This window comes from Magnolia sinica, chromosome 5 (genome assembly GCF_029962835.1).
Source record: "Magnolia sinica isolate HGM2019 chromosome 5, MsV1, whole genome shotgun sequence".
In the NCBI taxonomy this organism is placed as follows: Eukaryota; Viridiplantae; Streptophyta; class Magnoliopsida; order Magnoliales; family Magnoliaceae; genus Magnolia; species Magnolia sinica.
In genome coordinates this window covers 22,327,794-22,339,308 of record NC_080577.1, presented here as the reverse complement: position 1 = coordinate 22,339,308, position 11,515 = coordinate 22,327,794, and the positions used below count along the sequence as shown (strand labels likewise).

At 40.3% G+C, this 11,515-nt stretch overlaps 2 protein-coding genes across 3 annotated transcripts; both read right to left on the bottom strand.

Annotated features, from left to right (window-relative positions):
• Positions 1 to 1,290: 1,290 nt before the first annotated feature.
• On the bottom strand, positions 1,291 to 5,119 carry LOC131245735 (uncharacterized). The gene is made up of 4 exons (XM_058245393.1): positions 4,963 to 5,119; positions 3,238 to 3,343; positions 3,098 to 3,155; positions 1,291 to 2,900 (listed from the first exon to the last, which is right to left on the bottom strand). The coding sequence occupies exon 4, from the start codon at positions 2,871 to 2,873 to the stop codon at positions 1,614 to 1,616; it is 1,260 nt and encodes a 419-aa protein (XP_058101376.1). The 5' UTR covers positions 2,874 to 2,900; positions 3,098 to 3,155; positions 3,238 to 3,343; positions 4,963 to 5,119; the 3' UTR covers positions 1,291 to 1,613.
• Positions 5,120 to 5,302: 183 nt separating this feature from the next.
• On the bottom strand, positions 5,303 to 8,334 carry LOC131245736 (uncharacterized). Of its 2 annotated transcripts, none has more exons than XR_009170959.1 (4): positions 8,090 to 8,334; positions 6,297 to 6,499; positions 5,516 to 5,650; positions 5,303 to 5,390 (listed from the first exon to the last, which is right to left on the bottom strand). XR_009170959.1 is itself a non-coding variant. In XM_058245394.1 (4 exons), the coding sequence occupies exons 1-4, from the start codon at positions 8,226 to 8,228 to the stop codon at positions 5,379 to 5,381; spliced, it is 390 nt and encodes a 129-aa protein (XP_058101377.1). In that variant the 5' UTR covers positions 8,229 to 8,334; the 3' UTR covers positions 5,303 to 5,378. The 2 variants fall into 2 exon arrangements, 1 of the variants encoding a protein (XP_058101377.1); XM_058245394.1 differs by having other exon boundaries at positions 5,303 to 5,383; positions 6,389 to 6,499.
• Between the last annotated feature and the right edge of the window lie 3,181 nt (positions 8,335 to 11,515).

Genomic DNA, 11,515 nt, shown 5'->3' with positions numbered 1-11,515 from the left:
AAGGTTATCAACATGCATATGGAGGTTAATACCATGTGTAGAACTTATTCACCTACGCCCACCATGATAATAGAATAGGATGCCCCAGAAAATCAGGTCTATATAGTCATTAGGTGGGCCACAAAATAGGCAACAATGGATAATGCACCCTAAAACTTAGAGAGATTAGTAATTGGGTGTTTCAATCATGGTCTTGTTGGTTAAGTGGCTAACAACTAACAAGGTTATATGATGGAATTGATCTTGTGGGTAAAATCACAATAATGAAACCATGTTTTTAACATACATCAATTATGGAAATCAAATGACAAGAAAAAACCCATCAATCAAAGACTGGTAGTTGACTACTTATTTTAATAATAGAAAAAGGAGATAATACAGTGGGTCCCATTATTTGGGCAGTTCAGATTTGAGATAGATGCCATATAAACAGCAGCAGCATGTATTTGGCATCCAAGTACCTGATATCCAACCACTGTAACACCATAAATTCAAATGCACCAAAATTAGGATTCTAAATGGCTGATTAATGGAGATCCAGTGGACCGATTCCAAACTCAACAGACATGTCATTTTAAGAGGTAGTTAGGGTTGCTTGATCAATTTGATTTTGGGATGATACCTCATCTAGCCTAACCTTATTAGGTAAATCTTACAGAAACAACGTATATGTAACATATTTGAATTAATTAGGCATCTAAACACAAACATTAGTTTACTTGGGAACTGTGATACAAAGCCCCTCAATCATGTAAAGGATGCAAAACCCCCAATTATAAAAGGTACTGAAACACAAACACCCAAAAAACTGATATGGTCTTGACCTGCCTCCTCCCATTGTATACAGATTTTCAGCTCTAACAAACCGAGGCCACAATTCAGTAAGCCAGACCAGTTTTCTGTTTTCCCACAGTCAGACCAGGCTCAAAAAGATCAATAGGTTGTAAAATAGCAGCGAGGGTCTCAGGATTTCTTCAACTGACAGCAGACCTTTGTCATATCTGTTCTAACCAATGTTTCTATGCCACAAATTGGAAGGTAGTTGGCTCATCAAGGATTTTATTTTATTTATTATTATTATTTTTATTATTATTATTATTTATTTGGGGGGGGGGGGGGGGGTTCCAACTACACAACAGACCATCAGTCCGGATTACTAAAAGATGGCCCCATATACAGAGCAAAGACACTAGTCACGCATCATATATTTCCTCCCTGGACAGTGGGACACGTATTCTCTATTACAGCTGATATTTATAGCTTTATATTTTTACCTAAAGAGATTCCAGATGCATCCTAATTCATCTTCTCATGTGCTAGTACCACCACATGTGCAGGCTCTTTCAAATTTCAAAAATAGCAAATACCCCAACCATCTAAAGCTACTAAAATAAAGTCATCAATAAGAATTGAGTCACCGGGAAAATAAAAGACAAAAAGAATGAGAAATCATTGAGCACAAAGTAGTTAGTGAAAGCATCAGCAGCTTTGCGAACATGAACATGAGCTTATACCTCGATGGGCAGTTTTGCTTTTTAAGTGTAATCTCAGTTTCAGGAAGACAAACCGAAGCATGAAAACTGTCAGCTGGATTTGCTTTTGCTCAAGTCAGATCAGATGTCTCCTTCATCATTGTGCCAGCTTGGTCCATCAAGCAGCAACCGGCGGGCCCTTTTCTGATTCAGAGGGAGCTTGCAACTGAAGGACTCCAGGCCACAGATGTTAAACATGTCATCAGTAGAATGAGAATGAGTTTGGTGCCCATTGAATTCATTGCAAGTACGCATGCATATGGACAGGTCTTCTTTCTTCTTTTCGTGAAATTGGAGATGGGAACAGGTGACCAGATTATTTTCACTGAAGAAATTGGTTGCTGATAAGCTCTTCCATCTGAATTCGAGATCGAGATTGGAGGGTAGTAGGACAGCATCCAAATTCGTATGACACTTCTCTTGAGAAGCCTCACTAACAAAAATATTGCGATTTCTCTCTTTATAATTGCCGCTTAATCTGCATCCTTCTGTCAAATCGAGGTAGTTCTGCGTACGGGATAATATTAATGGAAAATTATCAGATTCCTCAACTGGGAAACCCCCCTCTTCAAGGATGTATCTTCCAATGGCAGAGCTCGGTCTCCAATCTAAAAGAAGTTTCTGCAGAGTAGAGTTTGGAGGATTTTGCTTGTGGAATAAAGATGGGGAACAGGGTGCAATTGCATCCAGACTGCTGTCAAAACTCCTCCAATGATCAGCAACCATGGGATTTAAGTTCATTCCTGTCCTGTGAGATGCAATAGACAACTCAGGCTCATTCACCAGACTGCTGTCAGCCCAACAAAGTAATTGAAGAGGACATCTCTCTCTTGAGAGTGCAGGTTCCTTTGGACCATAGATCTCATCCAGCTCTCTTAAACTAGATATGTTTCTCAGGACAAGCGCTTGCTCTGGAGAGTATGCAGAAGAAGGAAAGATTTTGTGGGCCAGGCAATCTGATTCAGATGGCATGTGCTCCAACATAATACACCTGCTTCTGTTAAGTGAGAATTCTGTACCCAGATCAATACCAAAGGTCGAGTTCCTCTCGGTGTGCAAACTTGTCATTCTTCCACCATCCCGTTCACTATCATATCGACTGCTATTGTATGGAAGACTTGTTTCATGAGCACACCCAGTGGAATGAGAGTTAGCATCCAGACTATCCCACAGTGGGTGAATGAGAGTGTCCTCCTCAGCATCCCAACATTCAGGCAAACCCTTTTCCCTGATATCTTCAGTAGATGGCATAAGGTACTTTTTTGTAGTATGGGGAACTTCCTCAACAGACAGAAAAGTTTCTGGATTAGCAAGAAAGGTGGAATTGATGTTTAAGTCCATTGGCCTTGACCTCAATATGCAACCGCTCTGCCACAGAATTAGATTAATATTGAACATCAGTCAATTAGGTCAGTTACTTGTGGACAATTGATGAACAAAATCATCTAATAACTAAGAGAGGGCCTGCAGAAATTCCTTGGGTAATTGTTTTATGAACTTCTACAATGCCAGATTATCAAGCGACACCTAATGATTCTACATTAGTGAAACATGAAGCAGCATACATTGCTCGCATTGCTTTCAATTCCCAGTCGCTGAAGGAACTCCGAAAGCAAATCAGATCTGAGCAAAACTTCAAGTCAAATCCATACTAACAGGCAGCCCAAGAAAGTGAAAAGAGCTTTTTGATGAAAACATGTCTAACCCATTTGAAGAGAACTCATCAACATCATGAGACAACGCCTTTGCAGCTAACTTAAGTAATTTGTGTCTCTTCCTGGAAAAGATTTCCCCATTCTTGAATTGCAACTCTGAAAATTTGGCAAGATTATCAACTGAATGTCCTTTTTAGTTCTTACAGCTTGCATGTAATAAAATAATTTGTGCTAAATGCTAACTACAGGTAAAGAAATCCTCAATCCTCATATAGATATCAGTAGTTAATAGATACCATATACCTTTGGCCGAAAACAAAGAATTAATAACATTGATAACCTTTCACATCAACTGCAAATTCCCAAGAACACAAAGTGATATGAGCCAGTTTGCTACTTTTCTAATAAAAAACGTGTGCTTCTCACGAGCCATGGTGTCATATTAAATATACCAGCGGTATGCTGATTTTTTTATTTAAAAAATAGTAAGTGGAGATGTGGTTGAGAAATAACTCTATCCGATCTCTCTCAAATAAAATGAAAGCTAACCTCAGTACACATAACATACAGAAGATAGATGCTTGAATATTATTGCCTATATGCTAAGTGTAAACATGGAACATGCATTGACACAGAGAGAAGCAACGCACATCATGTATTCTACAGAAACACAAAATAATATTATTTACAACATGTACTGCATACACAGAAAAGTATTGCAATGATACAATCATAAATTTATGATAACAAAAACATACATCTTTATGACTTGTGACATGCAATGTTTGTTTGGATGCGTACTTCTTACAGTTTCATAAACTAACTTCATAAAAAAAATCAAGGAATCTTTTACGCATTTATTGTGGCATGACAACACAATTTTCATATTACATCTTGTTTATAGAACAACATGATAACAGAAATTAGAAGAGTGTTCAGCACCACTGACTATCAGGGACATATATTTCCCTCACCTCAAGAACTACTGTATGAATACTGACTTTGCTAGAAACAAGAGTAAAAGCCAAGGAACTCCTTTACCCAAAGTTGATGAGGGAGCAACTTTTAACAGTAAAGGAAAAAAAAATGTTACAACCATTTATGCAGGACAAACAGCCTGTGGCATGTCCACTTCTGTAGCCTCCAGAACAAAATATGGCTAGTATGCAGCCCACAAGGTAAGCAGTTAGCTGTTAGACAAGTATTTGCTTAGGCTTGACATAAAACCAAGCAACAGCTAGGACTAGGTCCAAGGGCTTGTGATCTCAAGTTTGCCATTGTTGAGAAATGATGGTGCAAGTGCCAAATTGAGATCTAACAGGCACATTTTAAGCATCAGCTAGAGGACAATCCTCAATACAACGTGTTAGAGGAAATCATGCCAAGAGTATGAAAAGGAATTTGAGGCTTAAACAAGAAAGCATATGCAACAGTTTAAATTATAAAAAGGATGAACAGAGACGTTATATCAGAAGGGGAGTAAGAAGCAACATGAATTTCTCATCACAGTGGCCACCTGAGTTTCTTGAGGCTCGGTCTGCTACAGAAGAAGATTTCAGCTCAATAGGTGTGGCCTTTTCAATGGGTGTCAATGGCCTACTCACTTCATAGTTCTGGCTGACCAAGTTACACAGCTCTGCAACTGGCAGTAAATGATCAAGAAGTAAAACAATTGGACAAAAGCAATCTTTTACAATCGAGCTAAGCCACTCCAAGATGGAAAGTAGGTAACCACTAAGCAAAGAACTAAGAGGTTATCTGCATTCGCAACCTACCTCCTGTACAATTACTTGCTCCTATCTTCTTCGAAGGCTTGTCCTGCTTATGTGGTGGATGAGAATGAATACTGTGGAATGTATCTTCCTGAAGTTTCGTAAAATATTGGTACTCAGAAGTCTTTGGGTCATCAACTGCATAAAAGTTTTCTTGTACATTAAAAATCTTTTATGATCGAGCTAAGCTGCTCCAGAACAAAAGATAGAAAATGAGACCATAAGTTGAATGCGTCTAGGGAGAAAGACCGAGGTATCCAATGAGCATAATGTATGAAATCCACTTTTCTGATCAGCAAAGCACTGAGAAGCTATCTCCATTGATAACCCACCTCCCAAACGATTACTCAAATGGTTTTCCTGTTTATGTGATAGACAAGAATGAACACTACGGCCAGTGTCTTCCCTTATAGAAGATTTCAACCTGTTCACTACATAAAGAATTTCTTATAAGACAATCTGACATGGAAGGTAGCTAATGAGACATTGGTTGAATGCATCCAGGGTGAAAAACTGAGGGATCCAAATAACATAATTGCATGAAATGTGCTCCTACCTCTCATATAGTTACTTGCTTCAATATCATTCAAATGGTTTTCCTGTTTATCACGTAGATAAGAATGACCTTTACTGCTAGCAGCTTGTCGTAACTTCTGGTAATATTGGTACTCAGAAGTTTTCGGGTTGTCGACTGCATAAATATTTCATGTAAGATAATCTAGATTTCACGAAGGAAAAAAGGGAACAAAACTCTACTGACACATTCCATCACCCACTACACCTGTTTGGTGCATTGTATTAGGTGGGATTAGATGGTATGAAATTGCATTTGGTCCCATGCAAATTTCATCCGGCATTTGGAAACAACAGGAAGGATTGGATCAATCCGGGTATCATATCATCCAGTGCCAATAGTAGATATTGCGGGATTTCTGGTGGATTTTGAAATCCACTACATCTAAGGGCCCACATTGATGCATGTGTTTTATCGACGCCGCACATTCATATGCACCCTTTACACATGACATTTGAGTTGCATATGCATATAGGTGGCCAGCATCAGTTGTGAAATCTAGTCCACTGATTGCAATTCCATGGTCCACCAAATGCAGGCTTCACTTAATACTGTGTTTTTCCTAAAGGAAGAATTTGATCCCAAACGTGGGATTGGACGATCAAAATACCATGGTATTTCTAGACATGCAATCATCATGCAATAATGGTGTTAATTCCATCTAATGTAATTCCATGCCATTTAATCCCGCATACCAAACAGGCCCAACAGAATTGCATGAAAAACAAGCAGTCCCAATTGACTTATCTGTTTTATAGAATACCCATAAAGAAAGAGCGAAATATCAAATGCAACATAGCTTATTCACATTCCCCAGAAAACTGAAGCAAACACAGGCAGACATTGGAAACCTACAGCTCCGGGGAAGACTGCTTTTAGCAGGACTTGAAGAAGCATCTGGTTGGCGATTTATTTCACGAACAGTATCAAGGTCTGCAAACCGTACCCTTTTCACTCTGCTCATATCTGTGAAGTGAAAACAGTTTGTCCGGACAAATAGAATTTTTTATATAGAAAATAACTCAATATTTATGGTCTGTGGCCAATAGCTTGCAGATGCAACAGTTTGATTTCTAAAACAAGCATAATAACAAAATGAACACTTCAGTTGAAATGATGTGTTACATGACAAAGAGTTTTGCAAAGCCCACATGCACCTCTGCTAATGCACCTCTACACAAGGCCAAATATGCCAACCTGGCAGGTATTAGGGCATTCATACGGAATATCAGATGGGGCTACCTTGCATATGACCTGGCCCAAAGTCAAGCTAATCCGATAATCAGGCAGAAAATTAAATAGAGTTCAATGTGAACCGTTGGCCAGTTTTCCTTAACCATCCTTTGTTTTTGTATGTATGTTCCCAACTGATGTGCTGACCGGCTTGATTTTCAGACTGGTCATCTTCATGGTGGGGCACACCAGATAACGGCCCACATGTCCTCCACACATTCTACATGTGCAGAGGTTCGTGTGGGCTTAGAAAAGCTCACATTACATATACATGCTCAGACCAAACCTTGCAGTGTGTTTGTTCGAGCCAGCATTCCTTGCAGGTTGGCCCCACCATTCATTGATCAAGAAAGTTCATCTGGTGGGTGCAATTGTGGATGGTGCAGGACCAAATCTCTACTCCATCAAGCAATTCCAGCCATCAAACAAGTTGACTTTTTTTCCTGTCTGTCATGTTTTAGTTCTAACTATCCATTTGCAGGCTAACAATTGCAAGACTAGGAAGATTATTTCTTGGTGGGGTTGTAAATTGCAGTATTTTCCACAACAGCAGTGCCCACCAGATGAACGGTCAGGTACACTGAATGGTAGCCTTCACTTGTACAAAACTCCGTCCAAAAAATCCAAGAGTTTGGACCAGGCAATTTCCTATTTCCTCTCTGATTTTTCACATCAACAAGGAAATTGCATGTGTCAAAGGGTCTTGCTTTATGGGGCAAGAATAAAACAGCTCTGGAATTTCTGCAAATCAAATAAATATACGTACTGTTAATAACATCCGGTTCCCTAAATTCAAGTTGTTCCTCCCAGTTCTGCTATCCTAGACCTCAGCAATCTATAGTTTACTCAAGTGCCGGATTCCGTGCATGTGACGTCCATGGTACAGTCCTCCAGACTGTCATATGGCACCCCCACATGGATGGTTGATGACCCAAAAATCTCACAGATTCAAAGATGCTAACCATTGGGCTCTTCGTTCTTTCATCCTCACTATGTGTGTGTGAAATTTTTTTTTTCCTCAAACTATGTTTTGCGGATGTTTTGTGTGGTCCACAAAGGAAAATAACAGGATCTACGAATCTGGAAGATTTTAGGGACAGCTTCATCATACAGTAGGGCATGGATCGCAAGACCATTGACCCCAAGTGTATTTAAATCGGATGAAACCGTTCATTTGCTTATCTTCAGGACCCAGTAACCCTCCCAAATAAAATACACACCGTAACAGACACCAATAGATAAATCGTTTCAAAGCTTTCGCGATCAAAACAATGGAAGAATAGACAGGAATCGAGTTGGAGAGAGGGAAAGAGAGATCAAAACCTAAGGTTTGATGAGAAACCCTAGAACAGTGGCAAATTTGAGAGCTCAGAACTCGATCGAAGCTGCATCTATCTGACGATTTCTGGATCTGAGGTCGATCTTTAACAACGGAAATTCCTGAATTCCTCCTCTTTTTCATCGCATCCGCGCATTTTTCCTCTTTCGAATCGAATCATCGACGAAAAACCGCTAGCTAGCCCGGGCGAAGTACTTGCGGAGAGAGAAATACCAAGGCTATGGTTCAAAGCAGCTGCGCGCCAAAATGTGACGGTAGGTGAAGCAGTTGAGAAATGAAGCTGCGATTCGCGGAGACGGATTGGCTACTCCCCCTGCCACCAGCCCCGTGGCTGATGGTCGGTGCTCTGTGGGCCCCACCATGATGTATTTGTTTCATCCATTCAGTTCATCCATTTTTACAGATCATTTTAGGGCTTGATACAAAAAATTATAGGGATATAAATCTTAGGTGGACCACACCACAGAAAAAAATAATGATTGGATATCCACCATTAAAATCCTCCTAAGCCCCAATGTACTGTTTATTTGACATCCAATCTGTTGATTAGGTTATAAAGACCCCAGATGAAGGGAAAAAATAAATATCAGATTGATCCAAAACTTTTATGGCCCCCAAAACGTTTTTAATGGTCGATGTTCATTCAACACTGTTTCCTGTAATGTGCTCCACTTGAGATTGAGATATACCTCATTTTTTCTTTCATTACATAAAATGATCTATAAAAATAGATGTATGGCGTGGATGAAGCACATACATCATGGTGGGGCCCACAGAGCACCGACCACCAGCCAATGGCTGGTGGCAGGGGGAGTAGCCAATCCGTTTCCGCGATTCGCGGCACACGTGCCGTCTCAGCACTGTACGAGACCGGTCGGGTGGGCCCATGTGTACAGGATCTGGGCCATTCATTTTATGACTCAGTAAATGCGTGGCCTAAAAATCAGGCTGTAGACCAACTCATCACCTGAGCCACTCATAAGTGTCTTGGAGTGTCTATTTTCCTTCTATACGTGGTCCACTTGATGAGTTAGTTGGCCTGATCAACCTGATGATGGTTGGGTCCTTGCTCTTACTCCGGTGGTAGACTCTTAGGAGTTTCAACACGTGGTCAAGGGTTCGAGTACCCATAGGTGGGTGAAATCTCACTACTGCGTGAGGGTGTGGCGGTGTTTGTGCGTGTGTTTGAAAAAAAAAAAAAAAACCTGATGATGGAAGCAGATTGCGTACTGAGTAAACTCCCTGGGCCAACCGCAGATTTATGTGTCTTATCCACGCCGTCCATCTATATTTTCAGATAATTTTAGGCCATGATCTCAAAATTGAAACATATCCCAAGCTCAAGTGGGCCACACCACAGGGAAACAGTGTGTGATAATGGCGTCCATGGTTGAAACCTTTCTATGGACGACAGTGATGTTTATTTATAGGGTCACACACACACAAAAAAAAAAAAAAAAAAAAAAAAAAAAAAAACACGGATATCAACTTTATTCAAAATTTCCGTGGCCCCAAGAAGTTTTCAACTGTAGGCATTCACTTCACACTGTTTCCTCTTGCGCGGTCCAATTGAGCTTTGGTATGCTTCAATTTTGGGTTCACATACTAAAATGAGCTGTTAGAAAGTATGGACGGAGAGGATAAGATACATACATCACGGTGGGCCCATTGAGTTTACTCAGTACCCTTGACAATCCGCTTCCCGGGATCGCACACGCATGTGGCCCTCAAGGCCATCTGGCCTGATTTGGCACAGGATACATAATAGGCCACCTGATGCTGACATTGATCTCACCTTCAGGTGGCCCCCACATCCCTCTTCAAGATGTTTTGATGGTATCCAAAAGAGCTGGGCATCGAGTCGAGTCGGACGGTCTAGTTGGACGGAGTTAGGGTTGACTCTACTTGATCTGTTTTTGAAATAGGCTTGACCCGGACTCGATCTGACTTGAAACCGAGTCCAGCATACCTGACTTGATCTGAGTTCAGTCTGGTGTGGATTGATTTGGACCGAGTCCGATCCGATCAAAAGTATCAATTCGGGTCGAGTTGGCACGGAGTCGGATTGAGAGATGAGGGAGGGAGGGAGTGGAGAGGAGAGAGGAGGAGGATGAGGGAGGGAGGGAGAGAGAGAGAGTTTGGGATCGGGTCGTGGTAAGGTGCGGTGGGTAGGGTTAGAGAGTTGGGTCGAGTTGGGTTCTGGATTGAGTTTTGGGTCGAGTCGGGTCGAGTTACTGGTAACTCAAACTCGACTCAGTTTGAGTTCGGATTGAGGGAAGTCTACTCAGTTGGGACCGACTCACCCATTCAGTTTGGGTCGAGTTAGATCTGAATGAGTCGGACGAGTCAAGTTAGCCGGATCGAGTTGTCCGGTGCCCACCTCTAGTGTCCAGTCCATAAATTTGGCATTTTTTAAAATTAATCATATTTATTTATAGAGTATTAAGAGTTATATAAGACTCTTGGGTGATTGTGCTGTTGGGCTTTGGTTAAAATCATTTTATTGGAGTTAATTTTTAGAGGGATGGTTGGGATCCAGATCATTGACAGTTTATCTCAATGACTAGACCTTTTCTGTTATAATCAATATGGGTTATTGACTTTCTCAGCCACTGATAATGTTAGAAACTGAAATTTGAAAAGAGAAATGGGTCTATGAAGGGCTCAAGCCTCTTCACCTATTGGTAAAACCTAGTCACATGTCCACATCTCTCCTGGAGCATCAGCTCAAGCCGTGATTCAAGCATATGGTTTGCACCATAGCTCGATGCAGGTCCAACGCCAATTTGAAGAAAGTTCAAAACTTGAACAAAAGGATGCATGTCTGTAGTTTAAAGTGCATCTAAAGCACCCCTAGCAACCCGTTAACTGTACACCATGTCACGTGTGTGAGTTAATTGGGAAGATTTGAATCTTGATTATTAGTGGCAAAAGCTTTTTATACAGTGAAGTTTCTTTCTTCTGTCTTTTAATAAAGAATGATTTTTCAAAAGTAATCCTTTACGACTTTGAAAGTTATATTCTCATTTTTTTTTAATTAAGGAATTTTCTATTATTAATATCATTTTGTGATCTGTAAAATTAAAAAACTCTTAAATTTTGAATATTATCTTGCTATATATTTTTTTCTCTTTGATTAGGAATTTTATTCTCTTCTCTATATATACACACTTCATCGTACATATTCAAAAATATAGAAATATACATAAATTCAATCACTAAATTTGTACCTCTTTCCTCAAATTTTGTCATGGTATCAAAGCCTTTGATATGAGGTCCTGTTTTTTCATCTTCTACGCTTCCGATCAGATGACTCAGATCAGAAACTTTTTGGGTATGGCAATGTGAAATTTATTGCGATCATTCACATACAAAATCCATTGCCGCCGCTGTTTCAACTAGCCGCATCA

Excerpts from the sequence above, each read along its gene's own strand:
- LOC131245736 (XM_058245394.1), bottom strand. The coding sequence starts at position 8,228 with ATGAAAAAGAGGAGGAATTCAGGAATTTCCGTTGTTAAAGATCGACCT. Across the intron at positions 6,500-8,089 it reads GGTTTCTCATCAAACCTTAG|ATATGAGCAGAGTGAAAAGG; the intron begins GTTTTGATCTCT and ends TTCACTTCACAG. Across the intron at positions 5,651-6,388 it reads AAGCAGTCTTCCCCGGAGCT|TCGACAACCCGAAAACTTCT; the intron begins GTAGGTTTCCAA and ends ATATTTATGCAG.
- LOC131245735 (XM_058245393.1), bottom strand. The coding sequence starts at position 2,873 with ATGGACTTAAACATCAATTCCACCTTTCTTGCTAATCCAGAAACTTTT.